This window comes from Typopeltis vanoorti, chromosome 20 (genome assembly GCF_054136105.1).
Source record: "Typopeltis vanoorti isolate ZY-2024b chromosome 20, IOZ_Tvanoo_1.0, whole genome shotgun sequence".
NCBI classification, from domain to species: Eukaryota; Metazoa; Arthropoda; class Arachnida; order Uropygi; family Thelyphonidae; genus Typopeltis; species Typopeltis vanoorti.
In genome coordinates, this window is record NC_143568.1 from 64,546,501 (window position 1) to 64,563,481 (window position 16,981).

Consider the following 16,981-nt stretch of genomic DNA (forward strand, 5'->3'; position numbering starts at 1 on the left):
AAACACAAGAACTCAAGCCATTCACACACTTGCTCACATGGAAATTCCAAACTCATGACGTCACTCACAATGACGTCAGGAAACCACGCCCACTTTCCTTATCTTATCTTGATCTTGATCTGGTCAGAAGTGACACCCCTACTACTTATCCCAAATGTCCATGATCTCAATATATGCCTCAAGGAAAAATGCCCCAAGTTCTTATTCTTCGCTATCATACTCTTCTGGGAAGTATTTCCCGTAGTATTGCTGCAGTCAGCGTATCGAAAAGAGCTCCTACATCTTATTAAGGCTTTGTTCCTTACACTACGAGTGTTCATTGACTTCTTTTCAAGCAGTGTTCATTGCATTCTTTTTATTTGAAGCTATAAAACAGGAAGAATTAAAATACAAAAGAGATAAAGCAAAATTAAATTGACAGTACTCCATTTATGGGGAAATGTTTGCTTTGAGTTTTTTATTCCAGGTTTATACCCAATTTCTATAATGTTTCAAAGATAACTTTCAAAACTTCCCAAAACATTTCGGTTTAGAGTGGATTATTTTTTTTTCTGATATAAAGAAATTGCAGTTTTATAATTTTTTTTATGAAATAAGTTTATGAATAAATGTTTATAATTAATTTTATGACTTCAGTACATATTTCTATTAAATAAAAATAATTTTTATAACCAAAAATGCCACATTCGTATCAAATTTTATTCATGTCATTTTCATTCGCTCTGAACAATACAAAATGAAACTCATAATTACAATGAATTACGAATTTTGTAAAACATAAAGGTAATTAACAAGTGTAAATTTTCTTAGCGGATAAATTATTTTAAAGTTCTACATAAGACATAAATACACCAGTGTGTATAACTGGAATTTAAGTCCTTGGAAATTCTATTATATTACATAGAAAAAAATATTTTATATTATGGATCTTCTGAGTTCATTAACTCAACGTTTCTTTTGCAAACTTGCATTTAAATCATTACATTGCCGTTTCTTTAGTTGCTGGCACATCATGTCGAGCTTTCACAGTTAAAGGTATGGCTTTTGGTTGGAGCATACCAGATTTGTGAAACTCCGGAGGAACCTGTGAATGGATGTCAAAATTGCTGGTTAAAAAATTTTAGGGTGGCTATAATTTTACAACTACATTTATTAAAAGATTAATTAAAAATTAATTCATTTATCAGTTGCTACTAAACACATATCGATATTAATAATCTGATTTCTTTGAAATTTGAATTACTTTAATTAATAGTTCTTGGTTATGCAAATACAACTGTACAGCATTGTATAATGAAGCCTTTAGAACCGGATAAAGGGATAATAAATATAAACAGAGAAAAATATCGTAAGTATTATTCTTACAAAAATCCTTTAATAATTTAAATTCTTCTATCATATCGCCTCTCTTACAACCATCTTCTAGTGTTTCGAGCTCACCGGCCTTCAATCTTTCCCCATAGGAAACATTCCGCAGACCGGCAACAATCTTCGTCACTCGCCTCTGGATCTTCTCCACCACATCTTCATCACCAAGGAATTCAGGTAACCGTTTAGTGCTCATTTGTCCAGAGATGGTCTTATTAATGCCATATAAAGTGTAAAAATAACTTTCCTCTCTCTGTTTGTCTGTGTGTTCTTGAACAGCCATGTCATTTGATGTGATGTTTTTGGCAACCTTTGCAATACGCCGTCTAAACTTAAGTTTTCTGTCAGCAGTAAACTCCAAGTCCCGTGTCTCGTCAACTTCTTGCAGTTCAGTTCTATTAATATACTCCACAGCATGTGATCCCATCCTCCCGAAGCGCATCACCTTACACAGCCACGTTAAACTGACAGCCATTAACTTTAGGCCCATACTGCCAGCATATTTAATTCTATGCTGGCGATTGGGGATTCTAACAATTCGCATTCTTAGAATCCCCAAGTCATCCTGCAAGATATCTATCACTTTCAATGACTATCGCCCTTTTCAATTTTTCGTCATCAGCAAACAAGTGGACATTTCCTTTCATATTATTTCCAATATCATTAATGTGCAAATTAAACAACAGAGGTCCAAGTACACCACTAGTCAAGTGCTTCATCTGGACTCACTAAACCACTTTTTGATATCTGTCCATCAGCCATCCTCTAATCCAAATAGCCAGATTCGGATCCGTTTCCATTTGCTCCAATTTAGGCAACAGAGTTACGTTTGGTCTCCTGTGAAATGCCTTTGCGAAGTCCAGCAGTATCACTGTGTAAGGATTTCTCATATCTGATTTTTCTATCTACCTACGCTGTTACTTTATTATAGAAAGTAAATTACTAAAGCAAGACCTAACCTCACAAAAGCATTCTGTCCCTTATAAAGTATATGACTGTCTAATTTTTATCAATTTCTCCAAAACCTTAATCACCACTCCTGATTCCTGTCTTGGAGCCTCTCTTATGCAATGGAAGTATTTTCCCATCTTTCCAGTCTATTGGAACTTTACCAGAAATGTGGCTTACATTAAATAGCTTGTTTAGATTCCTACTTCTCTTGCACATTCTCATAAGACATTGGCTGTTATGCCAAATAACCATACGGCAGCATTAACATTAAGGTTCTATAATATACTAATCACCTCTATTTCTTCTATCTTTAGACTCTTATCAGCCAGTGGAATATTCGGCATTGCAGTATCACAATAAATGCGATCAACTTTTGCAAAATTATCACTACGTAGCTCAACTAGTTGATTTGCATCTGCGACTTTCCTACCATGGATATAATGCTCATGGATATGCTAATCACGCTTTTCTTTTTACTTCCTCAACAACCTTTTCTTTATTTACAAATCCTGTTTAATAATACTACTTCCACTTACTACTATTTGATTTCTCCTCCTTTCTCTGGGAATACTGTCTGATACTGCTTTTTCCCAGTGTTAAATTCGTTATATATTCTATGACCAGATCGAACACTCTAGAACCTTTTGTCTCTTCCATTAGATGCTATTAGGTAGTGTGTAGTTAGACAGGTAGTCTATATCACGCAATTATCTCCTAAAAGATTTTAAAAACCTTTTCCTTCCTACGTTTTCACCATTCCTTCTCCCAGACTATGTTCTCATTATTAGAATCCCCATAATAATTAATTGACCTCAGTCATGCTAATTTGCCAATGCATACCATCTACATTCTTCCTTATACCCGCTGGATCATAGTTCCAACCGATTACATGTCATGCTGTCTCTATCCCACATTACATAACCTCAAATGAACTTCCCTCTGAATACTTTTGTAATCTTGAGGCACTTCTACTCTTTTTGGCTTAAATTATTCGTCTGTTATTAACCAAACCCCTTTCTGTATTCTGCCCTCTCTCTCCATGAAATTATTTTCTCCTGTCTTAATTTCTTATTATGTTCTTGCCTTTATTCTTATTCTGAATATTTTGAAATTCTTCATAATTACGCTTAGTTGGATTAAGATGTTTTGTGTTAAAAGCCGCTTGTTTGTTTTCCAACTTTCTGGATATCTAAGCAAGAAAAATACATCCATTAAAAATACTCAGTGTCCGAAAGAAAAGTTTGGGTGCCATCTCACTTTGCTGTGGGCCCTGTAATTAGGAAAACGCGATTGAGAACAGAACGTTAACTATAGATGTTTTTGTGTTATTTACTAATTCAACAAAGAACTTTTATTATATTTAAAAATACTGCATATCAATGCACATTGTTCTTACAAAAGAGCCTCCGTAGCTCATTTGGTATACAGACGAAGACCATTGGTCAGAAAAGACCTTGGTTCGATTCCCGCTCATGACATAAGAAACTATTTTTGTTCTCTTTCGACTAAAGTTAATTAGAAAGTTTCATAATGAGGTAGAGGGTTTTTCACCCGGAAAATCCGGTTCTTGTCTCTCAAAACAGTCCACCGATCTTTTGATCACTCACGGATTTACAGTCATAAAAAATACAATAGCTGATCCCTCATTAGGAGGGTTCATCTAGGCTTAAGAGATAGGGAGAAGGGGGCAGTGAACTTCATATGAGTAAATAAATAAATACTTATAAAACGATTCCACATTATGTACATGTAATAAAATTTTTCAATTAAGCATACCAAATGATTATATTGAAATTGCAAGCAATGAGAAGTTCATTTCTGATCCAATTTTTAAAATCGGTTCTTTTTCGTATATTTTTCAACTCTGAGCTCATGGCATCATGTATAGCTTGAGTATTTAGAGTATGAATATTTTCAAATAAAATATGATATTTACACGTGCACAATAAAGCTGATACACTTCCTGTTATGTCTCTTTATGGTGTAATAGATTTATTTTCTTTCTTGAAATACGGAGCTAAATGCACGATAAAATAATAGGAAGAACACTCTATTACCACGAAAATTGTTAAATCTTTTTGCCATGCTCTCATCAAACGTAAGGATTTTTTCTTCTAAGGAATATGGTCACTAACACCCTAATGACTGTTTTCGCTACGTCAATATACACCTAATTCTCATAGAAATTAATAGAAATGCTTGTTTCTTAATGAAAATTGCGCTGCTTGTAGATGCTCTCAGTATGATATTTTTTCCTCATAGAGAACGTTGGGAAATAATATTGAAATAATTTTGTACTTCTTGCACTTCAGTTTATTCCCAAAATTTATAAAATAAAACTACCAGGAAACAGACGGTGGTATAACTAAATTAAGTATATACAATATGTCATTTTGGGCAAGTGCAGTCGATAGAATTCAGACAATTATTGCAGTTTATAAAACACAAAAACATCTTTATAAAAATATTGTAAATATTGTAAGCTAGAAACAGAATTGATTAAGCAGGCTTACCTTCGTCTCAGGACTTACAGAGAACCTTACATGTCGTAACACCTTTGCTAGACACAGTTTTACTTCCAGTAATGCGAATCTCATGGCAAGGCAATGCCTTGGTCCACCTCCAAATGGTAAATAAGTGAATGGATGTTGTTTGACTTTGTTTTCGGGTTCAAACCTATAAATCATTGAAAAAAGTAATTTCACCATTAGCATTCAAATTACGACATTGCTAATTAATAATTAAGATTTAAAAGTGGCGATTAGAAACGTTAAATGATGTATCCACAGGAGGAAAATATTTATAAGTCGGTCATATCTCTTTTATTACATAGACGAAACTTTAGAGAATAACATTTTGAGAACAGTTCCGCGTCACACGTGTCGATGATTAATATATTAAGAAAAAAAAAGATTCTCTCAAGATATTTGTAATTTCGGTATAGTGTTTTCATTAATCCTAACTGTGTTTAAAATATCCTGGATGGTACTTTTATTTTGCAGAAATTGATTCTAATGAATAGCATATTAAAGGAATTTAGTGAGAGGAAGGAGAAAACCCTAAGAGATTTATTGATATCACTTCTGATGAACAACGCTATAGAGATGCTCACTTGCTTTAAGTGATATGTGTTTTATAAGAATAAAGCGAATATCACTGATATCTCTATTACAAGCAATAGCATTAATTTCTGCTTAGATCAGCCGAGATTAGAGAAAGATTTATCTCAGACGTAAAGTAATGCCTAAAGCGACTGAGGAAACATAGCATCTTAGATACTTAAATGAATAGCTGTCGTCTTTCAAAAAATGGCCAAAAAAATTAACACCAAATAATTTCAAAATTATTTGGTGTTAATAAAATTACGTCAGAAGAACTTCTATGAACGCATTGTATTATTTTTTGATTTCTTTGGCCATTTTTGTCTGTTACAAAGATCCATGTCGTGTTACATGAGATTCAAACCAAGACCCGTCCATCTTTCAGTCCAAAAAGATATGTCGCGCCACACTTGCAACAACGCTACAGACACACTTACTTTCTTTAAGAGATAAGTGTTTCACAAGAGTGAAAAAAAAAAGTTATTTATTTTTTTAAAAAATATTTTTGAAACAGAAACATAATTGTGTTACTGTACCATTTTCATGAGCCTTTTGGAAAAGTTTTGGAAAAGATATTTAAAATAGTTGGACGATTGTTATTTAATCATAATTTGCAATGCTGTAAAAACTGTCTTCATTTGCGCGATGCAATGTTTTTCAGATAAGAATGAAAAGCCGGAGGACTTCTAAACTGATTTCTAGAACCGAAATCGGATCCGCTTTCGGCTCTAGAAATTTTTCATAAGTTCGTATGGATGAGAGTCAAATCAGTAAACCTCAACATCTCATAATTAGATGTGCAGTTTAAGGATAAAAATCCCATTTTACCTCAAGGTGAAAATAAAAATAAAGAAATTAAGAGTGACGCTAGAGTTTGTCTGCATTTGTGTTCCAACGGCGATGTCAACGTCACCGCATCTTGCGAGAAGAACAACCCACTTATTGTAGTTTTTAAAGAGATTTGAAGAAGTTCTTCATTTGGTCTCTAGAAGAGTTTCCGGAATATCCCAAGCAGTTGACATCCCCCTACAGCATAATGATCTTCAGACCATAAATCGGATTCCGAAAAGAAAAAGAAAAAGAAAAAGGCTTGCCACGACCGGCACCAATCATAGTTTGTCTGACAAGCAATTCCACAAGAGACAATCTCATAAAACCCAGCAGACTGAAAAAACCGGTTGCCAAGGACTGAAACGCATCGCAAGACAATACACCAATCTTTCTATCTAAGTATTTAACACCATTTAATGAGAATCTGTTGTATCAAGCAAGAAAAACCAAAAGAGAAAACATTATCACGTTTTGTGGATCAGATATGGCAGGGTATTCTTGAGAAAGTCGCAAACTTCAATATCTATACAAATAAAAAGCTCGGAAGACATAGATACGGAAGACATAGATACTGTTAGAATGAAACAAAAGACTCCACATTAGTTCAAAAAGAAGACCATTATACAACAAAAACGAATGTGAACCATCAGACAGATGTAATTACATCAGAATACATCAGCAATTGATTGTACTTTTGAGTCGCTTGATGCATGGATACAACACACAGTACAAGCGAGATGACTCTCCATCCTGCATATTAACATCAGAAGCATCCGAAAACAACATTGGTTATTGTTAAGCTTATCTGAGGAATTACACTGATATTATTGATATATTGATTCTTACAGAGGTCATGCAGATGGATGTGCAAGGAAGGCGGAAGCGTGGGCGGCCAAAGAAGAGATGGAGGGAGCTGGTAGAAGAGGACTTGAAGATGAAGAACTTGGATGTGGTGACAGCCCAAGACAGGAAGGTGTGGAGGAGACTCATAACAAACAGTGACCCCACTTAAGTGGGAGAAGCTGCAGAAGAAGAAGAAGAAGAAGACAGAAGTATCCATAACTGCTGACCAAACAACTGCTTTCCAAATTTCAGACTTCCAACAACGTAGATCATACCGCCAAACAAAAACAGGGGGGAGATATTAATATATTACTATCCCCCTGGGATATTAATTAATAGCAAAAGAAAGTGTTTATCAGTTTGAGCATGCTGAAACTCTTTGATCGAAATCATTAATACCACCAATAGACAGCACATCCCATAACACTAAATGCTATTTAGATACCACCAAACTTAAATATCATAAAATTCTTGCAAGAACTTAATTGCTGGCTTTCACTCCAAAACATATACTCAACCGAATACATAATGATAATCGGCGACATAAACATAAACATTGCAAACGAAAACCAGAACAACTCTGCGCAATACGTAGTCACGCTATCCATGTATAAACTAATACTAACAATAACATCATGTACTAGACAAGAAATATTCAAAAATACTATCACTGCTTCCTGCATAGATCATATAAACATCTGAGCACCACCAAACAGTTACACTGCATCAGTCATGAAGTGCAAATTAGCAGATCCTTACATCACGGCTCTAAACCTTCACACTAAGACAATATCCATGCAATGCTCCGCATATGAAAATCAACAAAAAACAATAATAGACGAAGAAACAGTCAACACGAAATAAGAAAAAACCGACTCGGTATACATGCATCAGATTCAGCAGATATCTTATACAACAACATCAAACACACACTGGAGGAAATATATATGAAAGCTGCAAAGAAAGTCAGAATTCGTTCAAGAACAACCCCGAATCCTTTGATAAACAAACCTTACTCCTAGAAATACACCGAAAAGATGCTCTATGGAAAGAATTAAAGCGATATCCAAATAACACAGCTTTAAAAACTGACTATAATATAACAAGAAATCGCCTTAAAACACAAATAATAAATCCAAAAGAAAATACTAGAGACAAATTAACCTATGCACAAAACGACATGAAACAAACCAGGCATCTGATCAACGAGATGCTGGATTTTGTTCCCAACACCACCGCCTCCGGAACCATGAAATACAGCTTCACGAAAGACGCAAAACCTATCCAACAATTAGCAAATGACTTTAACCAATACTTTGCAGACTCCATCCAAGAACTGCACTGAAATATTCCCCCAATCATAAAAGGTGATCCACCAACTGAACCCCACTCAAAACAGACATTATAGTTCCCAACTATAAAAGAGGCAGACGTTCTCTCTGTAATACATCAAATAAAACCAAACAAAAGGCCCAGGAATTGATGGTATAAGACCTAAGGATATCAAGCAACATGCAACTAGCTTAGGCCCTATCCTACTAAAATTAATAAATAAAATATTTAAAACAGGACAGATACCAAGTATGTTGAAGACCGCCATAATTACACTCATATACAAACATGGAAAAAGAAATTTAATCAGCAATTACAGACCCATAGCAACATTACCAATTATCAATCAAATTATTGAGAGAATCATACTTAAGAAACTCACAGCATATACAGAGACCTTTCATATTATCTCCAAAAACAGAATATGGTCTTCAGAAAAATAAGGGAACAACATCTCCCTTGGAAGACTTTACAGACATAATTAATACCGCCTGAGACAAAACAAAATTGCAATGGTAGTCTTTATTGACCTAACTAAAGCATCTGATACACTCACACATCATACCTTATTAGAAATGTTGAGGCATGTTGGAATAGATGGGCCACTGCACAGGTGGTTTACAAACTACCTTCAAACTAGAAAGCACATCACACGTATCCGGTCAAACGAAGTAGAGAGCCACCAGTAACCTGTGGAGTGCCACAGGAAACTCTACTCTCCGCAACTATATTTAACATGTATACGCACGATATCAATCAGCTACCTCTCAAAGATAAGATCTTCCAATATGCAGACGATATAGCTCCAATATCCATCCATAATAACGCAAGCATAGCCCAAACAAATATCCAACATGACATAAATCTGGTCATAGACTGGCTCATCAAAATCTCCATACACCTAAATTCGGATGACAAAATTAATGATATTCAGAAATCCACTGAGTCGACCAGTTGATAACAAACATATAACCAACCAACATCCACTTTCCAACATAAAAAACACACAGAACAGCAAAACTACTACAATCACTCAGCTTGAAACAATACGATACCTTGGAATTTACTTCGACGCAGATATGAACTGGAATAGCCACATAAACCATCTACACAACAAACTCCGAACAATAACTAGAAAACACTACAGGATAAAAGACATGGTTCCCACACACTTGATAACATTAATATACAAAGCAGTAATGTAAAATATACTAAGATACGCCACAACAACGTATGCTTTCTGTGCGCCCTACAAAGTAAATAGATTAATGTAGTTCAATTAATCTATTTAGTTTATAGGGCGCCATTAATGTAGTCACAGTACAATATAATAAAACTTATCTTTTGGGAACAAAGAAACAATAACGACTTTATATACACTGCAATGTCAGAACACAAAATACTGACAGCAAAACATTTATGTCACAATGCAGCTTTGCTAAAACATTATTTTGATGGCAACAGGAGAGTCAGAAATACATACCGTATAACAAGACCTCAGACAACTAATTATATCACAAAAATACAATAATCACTTTGGAAAGGCCACACGAAACTTCTACATCATAGACATGATAAACAAATTACCTTTTGAATACAGAAACCTTACAAACTACAATAGCCTGAAAAGAGCTCTAAGGACATACTATGAACAAGAAACACGCACCCAAAATATCATACAAACTTAATGAAACACAATATATTCGTTCAGGCTTTCAGTTCAGTCATGCATAAAGACATTCGAAGTTATCATGTGTGTGTGTGTGTGTGTGTGTGTGTGTGTGTGTGTGTGTGTGTGTGTGTGTGTGTGTGTGTGTGTGTGTGTGTGTGTGTGTGTGTGTGTGTGTGTGTGCGCGCGCGCGCAAGTACGCGCACGAATTTCTCAATGTATTGGAAATGAAACGTGTTAAACAACAGCTTACTTCTCATTATAGCAAACAAACCAATACATAAGATAAGCTCAGATAAGCTTAACAAATAAGCATCGACAATGAAAGCTGAGAAATTACATATCATCCAAATCAATACAAAAAGGGAAAAAATCCATATAATGACATTTAACTGCTGTAGTTACAGCTCTTAAATATATAAAATTCAAAATCGTAAATATATATAACTGATTATTAAATGAATAAATGCTGTATTATTATTATTAATACATTATACAGAAGAAAAAAAAGAAAAGAAATAAAAATCTGTACGAATTTCATTGTTACAAAAGGAAAAAAAAAACAGAATTAAACCTGTTGTAAATATGTATTCACGATATGTAATCATGATTTTAATAATAATAAAAATGATTAAATTAAAAAAATGTAATCAATGTATGTATCATCTGTAATCAAATGCATGCAATGTATGGATCTCATCGAATCAAACGCACGTAATGTAATGTATGTATCATATGTAATCGAATGTATGTATATACGCAATGTACAGGGTGTTCGGGATAAATTTGACAGTTTCGTAAGGAAAAAGAAAATCTTCTTTGTATCTATTAAATTTAATGAATTGACAAAAAAACATTACAGGCAGAGTTAATTACAATACTATCAACAAGATTTACTCAAAATAACCACCATTAGCATCGATCACAGCTTCAATTCTGCTTCGGAACCTCGAACAAGCTGATGCTACAGTCTCCCTGGGAAGGGCCGCAAAAACTGTTTTAATTTTATCCATTAACTGGGCTTTTGTATTACTGGAAGTGCGATTGGTGTCTTTTTCAACTGCGCCCCATACAAAATAATCCATGGGGTTAAGGTCTGGGGAGTTTGGAGGCCAAACATTTGGACTGGTGAAGTCGTAGAAATTGTCAGACAACCATTTTTGACTTTTCCCAGAGGTGTGGCAAGGGGTCGAATCCTGCTGCCATACATACGGCCTACCATTGGCTACCCTTGTTATCCAGGGCTTGACTACAGTTAGCAACTCCACGAAGAAAGCCCGAATTCCAATGCCAGGGTTCTTCAACACCTGTTCCTGCAGATTTGCGAGGAATTCTGCTGTACGAACGCAATCAGATCGTCTGCTAGGGATCTTTCTTCTTGCTACATCCTCGTAGTCACCATTGCAAGTCTCTAGTTCATGCCTGATTGTTTTTACTGTATTCAGGGAGCATTGGGCAGCAGTCGTAATATCCTTATTTTGATGGCGGGCACGAATCATCATGATACAAGTTATTCTCTTCCATGATTCAGGTGGGTTCCAGCTATCCATCCTTTCTGACATCTTGTATATGAATGAAGAAGGGTCCAAACGTTTAAATGAAGAGAAGTGTGTGTTAATACATGTAACTTACGGAAAAATATAATTAATTATAAATATGTCAAATTTATCCCGAACACCCTGTATGTATCGCATGTAATTTAAATATGCAATCATAAATTTTAATAAAAAAAAACTTTTACGGCATCTCTATGGAGTCTACAGGCTCATCGCGAGAGACCTAAATCCACTATCATAGACACAATTCCTATCATATCTCTCCTGAGAATCTATTCACCGTCACAGAACTCACAACCAATTCTAGTAATCCATTCCACTCACTCACCACTCTCCAAGCAACAAATCTGGTTCGAACACCCCAATAATCACACTCTTACACAACTTCGATGGACGGCCCATAGTTTTCTGACTATTTGCCATGTATTGGAAAATTTCGCTTGAATCTTTTTTTTATAAATTTCCTTTAATATCTTAAAAGTTTATATCATGTCCACCCCCTCTCCCCTTTTGCGCCTATCAACTAAACGTTATGAAGGTTTGTAACGTACAAACCTTCATGCTATGCTCGTAAACAATATTGTACAGATCTGTTGCCATCTTTGTCCCTCGTCTCTGAATCTTTCCGAACACCTCCTAATCCCCAACGTTGTTCAAGATTTCAATTTATTTTCGTGTGTTACGCGTATTAAAAAAAATATAATGAAACATGAATACTTAATGTGTTTTTCTTGCTTTATAGCCAATGCAGAGTCGCATTATACGATTAAGTATTGGCTGTAGTTGCATTTCAGACATGGCGTCTCTCCTTTGTCCAAGGCAAAGCAACGAAAAGCATTTGAGATTTTGTTGATCCAAATAAATCGGTGGATTTCATGCGCTTATCCCTCCTCAGTTTAATCGATTCTCTCATCAGAACACACACACTCACATGTATTAAAAAGAGCACACATTAAAATCGAAGTATACAGATGAGGGACGTTTCGCATGGAAATATACAGTATGACCACAGGAGTACAAACACGAACTGATATATTACCAGAGATGAAGGGCTCTTTCAGTTTGCTTACGGCTTGTGTATGCTTCTTTTGCACTTTCATTCTATAATGCTCCCATTCAGTAGTCCAAAAAAACAACTATAATCAATGTGATTACAGTTTTCAAGCAAGCAGCATACAAAATTTTGGAACCTTTTCCAGAAATTTGCTGTTGGAAATGACAGCTTAAATTTTTGTAATATTTTTATCATGTTGTAAATGAACGAATTCTGATATGAGGTGTTGACATAGTAATAATTATGGTTCACTTGTGAATTAATAATCTTAGTAACAAAAATATACAAAATTCTGGGGAACGGTTTCACTTCTTATGATATATTTAACTCTCAGAGTATAGTAAGCTCAGAATCCTTTATTCAGTAATCAAAGTTGAGCTGGAATATATTTGGCAAGAATTGTGCGTGCCCGCGCACGGCTGAGCGCGCGAGTGTGTGTGTGTGTGTGTTATTCACAAATGTCATTATATTGTTATGCATTAACGTTTCCTTAAAATACAGTAGTTCACCGATTAAAGCATCTAAAGAAATTCTAATTTTATACAGCTATCATGACACGTAAAATATTTAACCTCTCAGGGAATTTGGTAATCATACCTTTCTGGGATAAACTCTTCTGGATCAGGATAGTATTCGGGATCGTGATGCATAGCATACACTGGAATACCAACAATCATGCCCTTGGGGATAACAATTCCAGTGTCTCCTAATTTATAGTCATACTCGGCTCTTCGTTCAATACTGTAGAGGAATAAACACAAAGTAAGTAAATTTTATTATTAAAATAACACAAACTATGCATAAAAATGTAATAATATTATAAAGTTTTTATTTAGTACTATCACAGTATTCATTACCCCTGGTGAAAGTACGAGTAATTTGTGCATTTTCATGCTTTGTTTAAAGCCATGAATCTGTCGGTTACCTCCAACACTCCTAGAGGGTTCTTAAAGGAGAACATTTGGAGAATGAAGCTAACCACCATCGGAGTGAAGTAATAACAGATATGTTACAAATAAATAAAAATATTAAAACGCAAACAGCACGAATATTTCTTTTAACCTCTTCTTATATATATATACAGGGTGTTCGGGATAAATTTGACATATTTATAATTAATTATATTTTTCCGTAAGTTACATGTATTAACACACACTTCTCTTCATTTAAAAGTTTGGACCCTTCTTCATTCATATACAAGATGTCATAAAGGATGGATAGCTGGAACCCACCTGAATCATGGAAGAGAATAACTTGTATCATGATGATTCGTGCCCGCCATCAAAATAAGGATATTACGACTGCTGCCCAATGCTCCCTGAATACAGTAAAAACAATCAGGAATGAACTAGAGACTTGCAATGGTGACTACGAGGATGTAGCAAGAAGAAAGATCCCTAGCAGACGATCTGATTGCGTTCGTACAGCAGAATTCCTCGCAAATCTGCAGGAACAGGTGTTGAAGAACCCTGGCATTGGAATTCGGGCTTTGTTTGTGGAGTTGCTAACTGTAGTCAAGCCCTGGATAACAAGGGTAGCCAATGGTAGGCCGTATGTATGGCAGCAGGATTCGGCCCCTTGCCACACCTCTGGGAAAAGTCAAAAATGGTTGTCTGAAAATTTCTACGACTTCACCAGTCCAAATGTTTGGCCTCCAAACTCCCCAGACCTTAACCCCATGGATTATTTTGTATGGGGCGCAGTTGAAAAAGACACCAATCGCACTTCCAGTAATACAAAAGCCCAGTTAATGGATAAAATTAAAACAGTTTTTGCGGCCCTTCCCAGGGAGACTGTAGCATCAGCTTGTTCGAGGTTCCGAAGCAGAATTGAAGCTGTGATCGATGCTAATGGTGGTTATTTTGAGTAAATCTTGTTGATAGTATTGTAATTAACTCTGCCTGTATTGTTTTTTTGTCAATTCATTAAATTTAATAGATACAAAGAAGATTTTCTTTTTCCTTACGAAACTGTCAAATTTATCCCGAACACCCTGTATATACATATATATATATATGTGTATATATATATATACACGTATACATATATATGTGTATATATATATATATACATATATATATATATATATATATATATATATATATATATATATATATATATATATATATATATATATATATATATATATATATATATATATATATACATATATATGTGTATATCTGTATATATGTGTAAACATGTATATGTGTATATCATATATATATATATATGATAGCTATAAAACTTTATTTTTACAGCTATCATGAGACTTTATTTTTGAAAACTATTAAGAAATTAGGGATGCTATTTCGGAAGATGGATCATGTTGCGCAGGAACTGGACCTGAATTTATGGAAAAATAAAAAATGGTTCGATAAAAATATGATAAAAATATCATAAATTTAATCGAATCTACTTAACATATATTTTATCTACCAAAAATTGTTCGGACACTTTAGCAATTTACAATTGATACCAACAAGCGAACTCTAATGTCCACCTGTGGATTTGATCACCTCCTACATCCTTTGAGGGAGGCTTTCCACCAGTGTGCGGCAGACATTAGGTGGAATTTGCCTCCATTTCTTTATCAAAGCAGAATTGAGTTCAGCGACAAATCGAGAACGTGCTGTTCTGGACCTCAATCGCCGCCTTAGTCCCCCCATCGAACACCTGTGTTTGATGGGGATTGAGGTCAGGACTCTGCGTAGGATAGAGCAGACGTTTAACATCCGTCTCTTCATATCATTCCATAACAACAACAGCTTTGTGGCATGGGGCATTGTCGTCTTGATAATAAAACGTGTCCGTTCTATAAAACTCCACAATGTAGGCAGCACCTAATTATGCAGAATATCAAAGTACTGGGCTGACTTCATGGAACCAAGGATAACATCGAGTGTTTTCACCACAAACCAGCAGAATGCGCCCAACACATCTCCAAATTATTCCTTCACGAATAAACTTCACTGTCAGTACAACACACTGCAGTAACAAGCTTTTACCAAGCTACTTCAATACCCGCGCCCTGTCATCAGACTGGAAACAGGTGAATCTTGATTCATCGTTCCAGTGTACAGTTTTCTACTAGTCAATTGTCCAGTTCACACCCTCTGTACACCATGCTAAACTAGCCGCCTTGTTTATTGTTTTCGTGCTCGGCTTGTGTGCCTCTGCTCTTCCATGGAAACCCAATAAATGGAGTGTTTTGTACAGTATTAGCTCTCCCATGGTGTTGTTGGCGCTCAGTACTCATGAAGGATGGTCTGTGGCAATTGTAGCCGTTTATTGCGTGAAACTCGTTTTAATGCTCTTGTGATCTTGCCAGTCATTTTCGTCGGCTGCCCTGAATGTTTTCCTGCACTAATGATGCAGGAATATCTGCAATTTTTGACCACATTACCAACAGTTGATTTCGGATGCTCCAGTTGAGCGGCAATTGCATGTATGAATATGTCACCACCTGCATTCGACTGCTACTATGAAATACTGCTCCTGCTATCTGCTCCTGACCTCCTGCTATATATATATATATATATATATATATATATATATATACATATGTATATATATACATATATATATATATATATATATATACATGTATATACATATATACACACACACATATATAATATATATATATATATAGATGAATAAATGGATGCTAAAAGGGACCTCCATTTCTGATGTTTCATTATTACTACAATTATTAGAATCGGCACGATTTCATGTAAGATAATTTGATATTAAAATTTGAAATATACAAAGACACATTCCAATGACACATATTGTAATAACAATAATTTTACTTTTTTACACAATAAAAAATGTAGATTACCTTAGTGCAGGAGGAAACAGGCGTAGAGTTTCAAAAACAACACAATCCAAATATTTCAATTTGCTGATGGTGTCATAATTGAATTCTCCCTGCAAGTAAAGAAAAATAAATTATTAGTGAATTCTAAATTGACAAATTGTAGCTTGGATTTCAGCCCTATGAAGTATTAAATCGATAACCACCAATTTACAAATATTTCATATATCTTTACAAATACAATTTAGGGAATTCCAAGAACTTGCTCTTTTGCATTCCCTAAACAAAGAAACAAAAAAACAAACAAAAAAATAATAAATTTTACTCTTTCAACGGATCTTCAGCAAGAATCTTCAACCCCATTGCATTTATTTGCTGTAAGCCTTGTCGTCTTTTGTATGTGGGAATGGTGCATATATAGGAAGTAAATATTATGCCTTACCATCTGATCAGAGA

General features: G+C 35.0%; 1 protein-coding gene across 1 annotated transcript in view; it reads right to left on the reverse strand.

Moving 5' to 3' along the window:
* Window positions 1-678: 678 nt before the first annotated feature.
* The window catches only part of LOC150095511 (cytochrome P450 3A8-like), a 63,542-nt gene continuing 47,239 nt past the window's right edge, over window positions 679-16,981 (reverse strand). The window contains exons 11-14 of the mRNA XM_090410360.1: window positions 16,550-16,638; window positions 13,303-13,446; window positions 4,833-4,995; window positions 679-1,084 (exon numbers count right to left, since the gene is read on the reverse strand). Of these exons, the coding sequence (XP_090266486.1) occupies window positions 980-1,084; window positions 4,833-4,995; window positions 13,303-13,446; window positions 16,550-16,638 (501 nt within the window). The 3' untranslated portion in view covers window positions 679-979. The remainder of the gene's footprint in view (window positions 1,085-4,832; window positions 4,996-13,302; window positions 13,447-16,549; window positions 16,639-16,981) is intronic.